The sequence below is a fragment of the Hemibagrus wyckioides genome, linkage group LG07 (assembly GCF_019097595.1).
Source record: "Hemibagrus wyckioides isolate EC202008001 linkage group LG07, SWU_Hwy_1.0, whole genome shotgun sequence".
Classification (NCBI taxonomy): Eukaryota; Metazoa; Chordata; class Actinopteri; order Siluriformes; family Bagridae; genus Hemibagrus; species Hemibagrus wyckioides.
This window is the reverse complement of record NC_080716.1, coordinates 793,084-804,833: the sequence shown is the minus strand read 5'-3', so window position 1 is coordinate 804,833 and position 11,750 is coordinate 793,084. Positions and strand designations below refer to the sequence as shown.

The 11,750-nt window shown below is 41.2% G+C and overlaps 1 protein-coding gene across 2 annotated transcripts; it reads left to right on the top strand.

The window, feature by feature from the left end:
* Nucleotides 1-4,565: 4,565 nt before the first annotated feature.
* Nucleotides 4,566-11,366, top strand: ro60 (Ro60, Y RNA binding protein). 2 transcript variants are annotated; one of them, XM_058395807.1, is made up of 10 exons: nt 4,566-4,714; nt 4,816-4,931; nt 5,920-6,495; nt 6,598-6,818; nt 6,905-7,051; nt 7,149-7,286; nt 7,387-7,503; nt 8,652-8,768; nt 9,001-9,147; nt 9,246-11,366. In XM_058395807.1, the coding sequence occupies exons 3-10, from the start codon at nt 5,931-5,933 to the stop codon at nt 9,396-9,398; spliced, it is 1,605 nt and encodes a 534-aa protein (XP_058251790.1). In that variant the 5' UTR covers nt 4,566-4,714; nt 4,816-4,931; nt 5,920-5,930; the 3' UTR covers nt 9,399-11,366. The 2 variants fall into 2 exon arrangements, with proteins under 2 accessions (XP_058251790.1, XP_058251791.1); XM_058395808.1 differs by lacking the exons at nt 4,566-4,714; nt 4,816-4,931 and adding an exon at nt 4,962-5,261.
* Nucleotides 11,367-11,750: the final 384 nt, after the last annotated feature.

Genomic DNA, 11,750 nt, shown 5'->3' with positions numbered 1-11,750 from the left:
TCTCTCTCTCTTTCTATCTCTCTCCCCATCTTTCTCCATCTCTCTCTCCATCCCTTTCCATCTCTCTTTCCCTCCCTCAGTCTCTCTCTCTCTCTCTGTCTATCCATCATTCTCCATTCTCCATCTTTCTCCACCCCCTTCATCTTTATCCATCTCTACCCCCCCCTCTCTCTTCATCTTTATCCATCTCTCTCTCTCTCTCTCTCTCTCTCTCTCTCTCTCAATCTCTCTCCATCCCCCCTCTCTCTCTTCATCTTTATCCATCTCTCTCTCTCTCTCTCTCTCTCTCTCTCTCTCTCTCTCTCTCCCCATCATTCTCCATTCTCCATCTTTCTCCACCCCCCCTTCATCTTTATCCATCCCCCCTCTCTCTCCATCTTTATCCATCTCTCTCTCTCTCTCTCTCTCTCTCTCTGATGCGGATGCTAATCTCAGCCTGCTGTGTGTCAGGATTAGTATAATGGGGTTGTGTTTCATTTGCAGAGTCTGAGCTCTGATTGTAACAAAATTGAGTGCTGCAGCGCTTAAAGGTGTACGCAATGTCCATACTGATGATAAAACACAGCTGAGAGAGAGAGAGAGAGAGAGAGAGAGAGAGAGAAGAAATACTTTTAGAAATCTCTTCACTCTGGAGGAAGACCTTTCTGATTTAATCACTAGAATGTGTGTGTGTGTGTGTGTGACATAATTACACTCGTTTACATTCTGATGTTACTGCAATCAATTATTTTAATAAATAAACAGAATTCAAACAGTCCTGTTTTATTTCCTTTTCCTTTGTTGACTCCTGTCCTTAATTTAAATAACTTGATGTAAGATTTTTTTTCTTCAGTGAACTAATACACTGAGAGTAAGAATGTACATGGATAAAAAAAAAAAAAAAAACTATAAAGGCTCATTTACAGGAAATGAACTGCATCAGGAATGCAAAACACACACACACACAAAAAAAAAAAATAGACAGAATTTCAGCTTTTCACACAATTGAGCAGGTACAATTGGTTTCGGATTAAAAAGTCGCAGTGTTTCAGAGAGTAAATGTCATCGTCATTGTCTCATTTTCCACTTAGCAGCTTCTGTGATTGTGTGTGTGAGAGAGAGACAATAGCTTTCAAGCAAAACGTTTAACCCCTTAACATTCACTACGATCTGAAAAGAGAGACTATATATTATATATATTTTATCACTCTCTAGTTGATGATGAGAAAGTATTTGAATGAACTACGCCTCTACACTGATGACTTGCTTTAAGGATAATTACCTCAAACTGTGAACGTTTCTGGAACCATCAGGACGCTTGAGAGAGATGACAAGTTGAGACCAGACAAGATGATACAAAAGACAAGACGAGACGAGACAATACAGGATGGAACAGGACAAAAGATGAGATGAGACGGGATAGGATGGGACCAGACGGGACGATATGGGACAGGACGAGACGAGACGATATGGGGCAAGATGATACGATACGGGATAGGACCGGACAAGATGATATGGGATGGGATAGGACGAGACGATATGATACGGGATGAGAGGAGACGAGGTGTGATGAGACGAGATGATACGGGATGAGACAAAACGTCACAAGACAAGACGATATGGGACGTGACGGGATGATAAGAGACAAGATGATATGGGACAAGACGATACGACGCAGGACGGAATGAGATGAGACAAGACAAGACGGGACAGACTGATTAAACAAGGGGGCAGGATGTACAGCTTGATGAGGGTTTGTCTTTAAGGTGATTAAGAAAAACAGCGACGTCTTTAGTTCCTCGGATCTGGTCAGAAGGTCGTACGCTGTCGTTTCCATAGCAACAGCTCATTTACACTTTCACACTGAAACATTTAAAAATGTACACATTAGAACAATTTCACATATTTATGAGTAAATACATTTAAACTTTTACACATTGTACCATCATATGCAAAAGTTTGAAGCGCTGAATTAGCCTAGCTTGGATAAGCACTCGCAGTAATGGACAGTAGTGTTTCTTAAATTAGCCGTGTAAACCTCAGCGCTTCTCCTCCATCAGTGAGAGCACTCGAAGCGTCCCAGAGTCAACAGTTTGGAGTGAAGCGTCAGATGAAGCTGCATGGCTAATTAACCACATACGCTTCCACCAGAGTCGTCGTTTTTAATTACTCTGCTTTTTTCCTCCGCACCTCCTCTCAGATTCACGGACTCGAGCCTCGTTAGCCGGGAGTAATTAGCTGTAATTAGCATGTGTTCGCGTCCTTTTTCGCTGATCGTTCCAGGGGAAAGTCGGCTTCCAGGTGATTTTCAGCTCCTCACTGGTCATTTCTGTTGGATTAGAAGATGATAAGTTGCTGTTTTGTTCTGTTTTGTTTGGGTTTTTTGTTCTGTTTTGTTTGGGTTCTTTGTTCTGTTTTGTTTGGGTTCTTTGTTCTGTTTTGTTTAATTCTGTTTTGTTTTCTTTTTTTGTTGTCTTTTGTTGTGTTCTGTTTTGTTTTCTTTCCTTTTGTTCTGTTCTGTTGTGTGTTCGTTTTTGTTCTATTTTGTTCTGGTTTGTTTTTTTTTTTGTTCTGATGCGTTTTGTGTTTTTTTGTTTTGGTGTTTTAGTTTTTTTGTTTCTTTTCTGTTCTGTTCTCTATTTTCCCCCCAGTTGTTTTGTTCTGTTCCATTTTGTTTTATTCCGTTTTGTGTTTCTTTTGTTTTGTTGCTTTCTGATCTGTTTTTTTTTTTTTTTGGTTTTGTATTTTTTTGTTTTCTTTTGTAGTGTTCTGTTTTGTTTACTTTTCTTTCCTTTCGTTCTGTTGTGCGTTTGTTTTTGTTCTATTTTTTTCTGTTCTGTTTTGTTTCGTTTCGTTTCGTTTTTATATTCCGGTGTCCGTTCGCTCAGACTGCACTTGTCTCTTTCAAAAAAATGTTTTAATGGCTTTAAAAATTGTAACAGAACAGAAATACAGATCTCTAAATTTAAATACAAACATACACAAAAATACAAAGTAATAAAACAAGTCAAATGCGGCAGATGAACATTCCATTATTCATTATTCAGATAATAATAATAATAATAATAATAATGATAATAATAATAATAAAGCATTTATATGAAGTCATCGTTTAGAAAAACACACCAGCTTTAACGTTATAAATATTTCTGTTGATTTAGAATTTTTTAATATGTATTTTATTGTTTTTTGTTTATCAGCGAATAAATTATAATAATGAACAAAAATACACGATCCCAATCAACTTTTGAACTGACGAACTGGGGGAAAAATTAAGTTTGTTAGAAATTATATCTAATTCTAATTTAAATTCTAATTCAAGGGGTTTTTTTTTTTTAACACAGTGAAGGAAAGAACAAAGAAGAAAAAGAACAATAAGAAATGATAAACTGTTATCAACGATTATTAAATTCTCTGCTAATAATGAAGCGCAGACAAAAAAAAAAAAACTTCTGGGACAAAAGAAACGTCTTTGGTAGTAATTCAGCTTGTCAGAACATCCTCACAGCGGGAGTGAAGCGCGGTGGCGGGAGCTTCGTGACTATGTTTATAAACGCACGGAGGGTGCCAATACTTTTGCAGCGGATCGTCACGGATCGCTGAAGTAAACCTGATCTGTTTCACACAGAGGCTTTGTTCACGCTCCTGCTTTATTGGCGCTGTTTACTGCTTGCATCGAGATCCCCGAAGTCATCAAACCGTTTACTACATAAACAAGCGGTTCGTTATCGTTTATTAGCATTAGCGTTAGCATCATCACACACACACATCTTTCTGGTTTGCGTTTAATGGCTTGAGGGGTTTTTGGGGGGTGAATGTAAGGGGGTTCGGGCAGCAGTGTGTCTTCATTCACACTGCAGCAGCTGATTAATATTTTATGACGTAAGGAATAAAGCACAGTTTAATGATCTGTGTGTTTTGGCGCCGTTTTTTTCCTTCTTGCCTGGAGAACAAATGTCCACAGGAGGCTAGAAATGTCTGGCTAATATGTAGCTTTAATTTTTTTTTTATTAAAACTACAAGTGATATAAATGTCTGTAATAAACACCAAGGCATAAAAATGATCTATATTTGTGTAGAACTTGTGTTTATAGTCAGGTTCTGCTAGCTAGCTCGCTAGTTTGTTTACTTGATTTGATGGTGAACGCTGTTGTTTTAATTATAAAATATATATATATCAAATTTTTACCTCAAAAAAAGCTGATTTGTTCATTTATCTCTACGTATTTTCCAAAACGGTTAAATTAGCCCATGGTGGTATGAAGTAATTATCATGCTTTTGCTAATTAGCTTCGTGAACATGAGGGAACCTCGTTTTTAGGTTTTTACCATAACGAATTAGCAGCAATTTCTAATTATAAGATCCTCACAAGTGTGTGTGTGTGTGTGTGTGTAAAATCCACTGTGGCTACAGCGCCACCTTCAGGACGCCGGATTTTCTACTTACACCGCGTGTCCGGTCGTATAGTAAGCGCTTTGTTTGTTTTTGCTGCCCCCTTGTGGCGACCTGCACGTCAATACACACAGCGCTATACAGTACTCCAAACTCGCCTGGAATTCCAGGCACGAGCCAAGTGCTCTAGTTAGGGCGCGAGATCGCCGATTGGAACACGACCCCGGAATTTCGGAGCATCTTATTGTAGGGATGTTCGAGCCCTGAAATATTTGGACTCGGAGTCGACTCCGATTGTGAGTCCAAGTTTTGGGAGTTGATTCCATCGTTTTCTCGATTTCAGTAAGTACGAGGACGGGACACGACAGTATGGGTATTCAAAAATAAATAAATAAATAAAATTAAATAGCGTTGTAATGACACATCTCTTGTTTTATACACAGTTACTCGCGATTTCATCCGAAGCTTTGGAGTCGACTCTGAATTCCTAGCGTAAGAATCGAAGAATCGACTCTTCCCAGGATCCTTTTTTTTTTCCAGACTTTGCCTAACGACTTCGGTAAGTATCTATCACACTCCATCACTAACATTTAAACAAGTTGACCTGTAAACCAGTCTGTGTTTACTGACCAGGGGAAAATATCACCTGTAAGCGCTTCACTCCGCGGTGTTTTGTTATCGGAGAACCGATTCTGAAGTGATTCGGATGGGATACGCTAAGATAAGCTAGGGAGCCTCATCACTGAAAGGGTTGTTGAATGCAAGCTTCTTTAAAACTTTTAAACCTGTTTTCTTTGGATTTTCAAGTGTTTAAGACCCCAGGTTTTGTCGGGTGGAATAGTAATTCTGGATGCCGTGCTTGAAGCTTGAAGACATTTTGTCCGAAAAGGTGAGCTAAGCTAATCCTGAAGGCTAGCATCCAGATATTCCTGCATAATTCACAATAAATAGGTTTTCCAAATCAAAACGAATAAATACCCCAGTGAGACTCTCTATATGGAAGTATATTTCTACGTAAAAAACGAGTAAAAGTCTGTTCTGGCTTTATATGGTCTGATGACGTCACAGGCGTGGACTTTAAGCGACTTTTAGGGAGCTTGGTGGAGCTGCGCGAGCTCGCGTTCGGATACCGCGGTGTTTTTGTTTTTATTTATTTATAATGAATTATATGAAGTATATTTCCATCCATATCTTTGCAAATCCACCCTGTACATCTCTTTTTCTCTCTCTCTCTCTCTCTCTCTCTCTCTCTCTCTCTCTCCTTGTTACAGGTTTTTTTTTAAATAATAAAACTAAATCCTGGATTCTGATTGGTCAGGAAAAAAGATTTATGGAAATAAAATGAAAATACGTCTCTTGGCCGTTTTAAACAAATCAACTAAAGGACTGGTTTATGAGAATAAACTGCTATAAAAATGACTAATGATTTTTTTTAAAAAAAAGATTGGAGTAGTATTTGCCATGTCGTGTGGTCACGTGATCAGCTGTCATTATTTATGGAAGTAATCCAGTAGATTTCTAATGCAAGCTGCACCATATCTTCACAGGAAACGGCGCTATGGATCCGTCATCTCCACCCGAGCAGGAGACAGGAAACTGCACTAGTGACGGAGGAAGTTTGACGGAGGAAGTCCACCTGCGCCGCTTCCTGTGCTACGGCTCAGAGAGCGCCACCTACAGAGCGCGCGAGCAGAAGAACCCGTGCCTGGAGTGCGTCACGTCCCTAACCGGGCTGCTCGAGGCTGGACGAGGCAGCGAGGCGGTACAGGAGGTGCGGAACATCAGCATGAGGGGAGGAGTCAGGAGCTCGGGCCCCGCCCTGTTCGCCCTGGCCGTGATCTCGCAGCACTCGGATGTGGAGGCCAAGCGAGCGGCGTACGGCGTGCTGAAGGAGGTGTGCGCTTCCCCGAGCGAGCTTTTCAGTTTTGTTCAGTATAAGAAGGAGCTGAGCGGCGCCGGGCAGCGCGGCATGTGGGGCCGAGCGCTGAGGAAAGCCGTTGCAGACTGGTACAATGGACGCGACGCTCTCACACTGGCACACCACGTCACCGCATGTAAGAGGAAAGGAGGCTGGTCTCATCAGGACCTGTTCCGATTGGCGCATCTGAAGCCGGCCAGTGATGGTAAGGACAGGAAATGATGTCACACACAAAGATAGGATTGTATTCTTTATGCTACAGAGTGTTTTTGCAGCTACAGGTTTGTTTTGTCTCTGTGTTTCACAGCCATCACTTTGGTGAGTAAATACGTGACGAAAGGCTGGAAGGCGGTGCAGGAGATGTACGGGGAGCAGGAGAAGACCGAAGACGTGATGAAGGTGTTCATGTATCTGGAGGCTGTGGAGAAGATCAAGCACACGAGCGATGAGCTGGAGGTGGCGCATCTGATTGAGGAGCACAAACTGGAGCGGGAACACCTCCTCACTAAACACCTCAAGTCCCGAGAGGTGGGAGAACAAGCACACACACACACACACATACACATCAACAGATTGATTGAAGTGTTTTCCTGTCTTTGTGTGTGTGTATAAAGGTGTGGAAAGCTCTGCTGAAGGAGATGTCCCTTTCCACGCTGCTAACACACCTTGGGAAAATGAGTGCGGATAAACTCCTGTGCTCTGGAAGTGCGGAGACGGCCGCAGTGTGTGAGAGGATTCAGGATGAGCACGCTCTGCTGAAGGCAATCATACCCAAAACACTCAGTTTACACCATTCAGCATGTAAATCTTGGAGAAAAATGTGAAAAATTGAACTGGTGGTGTTGTCATTTCCTCCAGGCTAAAACTCATCCGCTTGGCGTTCTCCTGGTGGCGGAGAGCTACAAGCGAGGTCACGACAAGCGAGGGAAGTTAAAGTGGAAGCCAAACAGAGACGTCATTCAAGCGCTAGACTCCGCCTTCTGCAAATGTCTCTCAGTGAGTAGGAATGTTCTAGAATGCAGCGGCAATATCAGGTTGCGATCAGAGACAACGCTGAAGGCGTAACGTACTGTGTCACGTCTCCTCTCCCTCACAGAACGTCGAGTCTACGGGGAAGCGCTTCGTGGTTGGAGTGGACGTGAGCTCTCGACTCGGCAGCGTTGCTCTCGGCAGCTTCATCAGCACGGTGACCATAGCTGCAGCCATGACCATGGTGATGTTTTACCCAGAATCCAACATCCAGCTGTTTCACTCACTTGTAGTGTAGCTCTAACCATGTACACCCGTGACATACACGGTTCATATCCTGAACACGGTTCATATCCTGAACACGGTTCGTATGATTCATATAAAGAATATGATTTATATCAAGGATATGATTCATATAAAGAATATGATTTCTGTTTTTCATATCAAGAATATGATTCATGTGTCATTTAAAGAACGTGATTCATAGGAGTGAATATGATGGATATTATTAGTATAACAAATAAGATTTATGTAAAGAACTTGATGGATATGATTCATATAAGGAATATGGTTCATGCAAGGGTGTAACTTTGGTTTGGCTTTCTTTATTGTTTAATTGGGGCTGATCAGAAAGGCTTGAGAGAATCATTTGATAAAATGTTCACCATTAATGTTTTGGGTGTGAATAAAACTTTTATTTTAATCTAACCACTGTAGCTGAAAATGTTAAATAAATCACTTGTTGCATACGACGTCTGTTAAAGACACATGCACCAACCTGCAGGGGAAAACTGTGTGCGTTACAGCACTATTGTGCTTGCAGATAGACAGCAGCAACATTAATATGGAATTATATGAAAATGTTGATTACTTAATTGTCTTTCATGTATAAACCACCACCCTTAGTTAATGAAGAAATTAAAATATTTACATTCCTGCTACTGATTTTTTGTGCATCACAAATACCTAAAGTAGATCATTTTTATTCCTCCAACACTGTATTGTAGCAGGGTAGGAATAACCATCTGTAATCCTTACTTCTGTAATCCAAAAGGACGGGGACATTGATAACACAATAGATACACTACTTATTTGGTAAGTAGGATGTAAGATTGGCACACAATCTCACACACATAAAAAAATAAACATTGTCCTCCACCTATCCATTCAGTCACATCTCTCCATATCTCCTAACTATCCACCTCATGCAGCCCCCCCCAGTGGAAATTACACCCCTGGGTTCATGTGATTCAAATAGACAGCATAATTAACATATGGAATTTACATAATTGACGAAACGACGCAATACCACTTCACGTGTTCTACACTGTCTCAGACATTCCGTTCAACCTTTCACTTTTTGGCTTCACTCTTTTGTGTCTTTCTTTAAAGGTGATCACACGGACCGAGCCCAGTGCCGAGGTGGTGCTGTTTTCGGAGGGAGCCGTCGTTCCATGCGCCGTCTCGGCCGATTCGTCTCTCCTCCAGATAACCATGCAGTTGGTGCAGGTGACCGTTTCTCGCTCCGCATTTCCTATCCCCGATTTCTGCTCTCTCTACTTTTAAAAGATCAATAAATAACAATCTGGCAACCTCAGAGGTATGAACCAAACAAAGAGCCGATCAAATGGACTTTTTGCAAGCGTTTAAGATTCGGACGTTCTTCCTCACATCGGGAATGAATAGGAACTTCCTGTTTGTGGTGCACTTGTTAATGTTTTACTTCCTGTCTGTGGTGCAGGTGTGCAGCAGCTGTACAGATTGCGCTCTGCCGATTACCTGGGCTTCGGAAAACGACAAAGTGGTGGACGTGTTTGTTATTTTCACCAATAACGAGACCTGGCCTGGGAGGTCGAATCCAGCGCAGACTCTCAGGACGTACAGACAGGTAAAGATTCCCAAGTCAAGAGATGCTTTTTTTTTTTTTTTTTTTTAATTTTGAAAACTGTTTCCATTAAAACGTGTGGGTTTTGTCTTGAAATACAGAAATTCGGCGTAACCGCGAAGCTGATCGTCTGCGGCATGACGACAAACAGCCTTAACCTGGTGGATCCGGACGACGGAGGCATGCTGGAAGTCTGCGGGTTCGACTCGCACACCGCCGACGTCATCCGCGACTTCATCACAGGAGTCATATGAGAAAGGTGCATCATGGGAAAGCGAAATGACACCATTTTTAAACCTCCAGCAGGCTGGACGGAGATTTTAGCGGTTAAACACTTCACGATTCCGCTGCAACACTGCATTCGGTTTTATGGAATATATATTATACACATTTATTTTTGGTATGGGGGAAAATTCCTGGACATAGTCATGCGACTAGAGGATGTAGCGTGTAGGTAGCAAAACTCTTAAGCTAACGACTGAAGATGCAGATGAATCTGTTTTTTTTTTTTTATTACTATTATTTGTTAGCGTGTTTTTTTCGGTAACATTTTCTTGTGGCAGTTTAATGATCTACTACTAGCACCACAAAAAACGTCTGTCTTGAATTGTGTTGTCGCTGTGTCAGTGTGGATTGGATTGAATTGAATATCCTGATTTTTTTTTTCTTTTTGGCGAGCACTTTTTGTTAACATTTATTAGATTGAAAAAACATTTTAACATTACTAAATTTATTTAAGACACGTGTTTTGAAGTTATCAATGCAGATATCAGTGCAGTACTTTTTTCCATCTAGTCTGTGTGTGATAGGCGTTTCTAAGCCGGAGTGGGCGGAGCTTAAATGTGTGTTCAACTGACCAATTGCTAACTTGAAATCTTATGACGTCACAACTTTGGCTTTGGGAGGAAGAAGTAACGCTTCACCGTGCCTCACTTTTATGCCAAATACCAGGTTCCTGAGGTTCGGATTTATTCTCAGCATGGTCTCGTTTGCACTTGGCTAGTCACATGCAACTTAAGCCCCGCCCATTTTGTCAGCGTGGGAACATTTTACATATATTTACAGTGATAGTTACTATTTTTCTTTTATTATAATTATTATTATTAATAGTTAGACCAGAGTTCATTGACATCATTAACTAATAACGAATGAAATCTAAATGTAGCCGCTAGTTAGCTAGCCGCCAAATTCTGTTATGCTAGCAGCCATGTGCTGATCAACGGCTGGAAGATTTCTTTCTTCCTTTCTCAGAACTCCCTCTCGCAGAAGCTAGCTAGATAACTAGCTAAAGTGGTGGATTAGCCAAGTGTTTCTGTCGAGAGTGAGCGAGTAAAGAGATTTGGAACACAGCTGTTGTTAGCAACAGTAGCACTTTAGTTGTAGTTTCAGGAGGTTTGAACCGAACTGTGATGTTAGCTGATGATCATCTGGAACGTTGAACAAAGACTGAGTCTGGAGTCGATGAGTTTCCTGCGAAATGATAAAGCCGCACTGTGATCGCTGTAACTGTAGAGAATCCTGCTTCGTACCTATCCTTTAAGCCCTCGCTGCGCTGCCAGTGAATCGCTGTAGCCCACACCACGACGCCTGGAAACAGCCAACACTTAATAAAAGACCTTTTTAAAAAAATATCTACAGCACGAGTATTGTTTTGTTTGTTCTCACTGTGTCGTGTGACCGTGTTTCCACAGAAGCCGGATGGAAACATGGGGTGCTGATACTTCTAATCTTGTAAAATACAGCAAAATGTTTGAGTCGAAAGCATCAGAGAAAACTTGAATCCAACCAGTGATACAGTTTAAGGCTGAATTTTTATCAGAACAGAATTTTAAAATGGCATCAAGGGACCACCACATTTAAAAAAACACACACAAAAAAAATCAGAGATAGAAAATACTGACTGAACAAGGAAATGGTGTTTGAATTCTTTACTGGTGAGTGTTATTATTAATAGACGTACACTATATATCAAGTAGGAAGTCAATGGGGATGAAACTAGTGCAAGTCCACTGGATGATCCCTAATCTAGGGCCCTTACACGAAGTGTCAAATCACACTATATGTTCATAAAGGAGTCATTCGGGATTCAGCTCCGTGTTCCCTATACAGAGAGACTATACAGGCTGTGAAATAAGGGATTTTGCACCTCAAAAAGTGCACAGTATGTCAAGTGGGAAGTCATTTGGGGATACATCTCTCTACTCCCTACTTAAGTGCACTACATCCTATATAGTGCACTGAAGGAGTAGGGCACTAGATCTGCCGCATCTTCCGCCTGCTATACAAGGATTGTATGGATTCTCCCTAACGAGTGGTTCTGTATTGTGCCTGAATAAAAGTATGTCAATTAATACATGTTTTACGTTTGAATTTATTAATTAATTAGAAATTATACATCATTTGTAATCATTATAAAAAAAAACCCCACAGGATTTTCTAGATTTTAAATTTTTACGTTTCGATTGTTTCCGATTTTCACGCAGGCATTTATCGAAGTGACTCCCGTCGTGGCTGAATCTGAATTCATCGCATAGGGCACTAGGTAGGTTCTAGAACGCCGCTTTGCTACACCCTCAGTAGGGTCCGTGCAGAGTGAACACGGAAGG

What these genes read in the sequence shown, in the direction of transcription:
- ro60 (XM_058395807.1), top strand. Translation starts at nt 5,931, where the DNA reads ATGGATCCGTCATCTCCACCCGAGCAGGAGACAGGAAACTGCACTAGT. An exon ending in TCTGAAGCCGGCCAGTGATG is followed by an intron (nt 6,496 to 6,597) that starts GTAAGGACAGGA and finishes TGTGTTTCACAG; the next exon opens with CCATCACTTTGGTGAGTAAA. An exon ending in TAGCTGCAGCCATGACCATG is followed by an intron (nt 7,504 to 8,651) that starts GTGATGTTTTAC and finishes CTTTCTTTAAAG; the next exon opens with GTGATCACACGGACCGAGCC.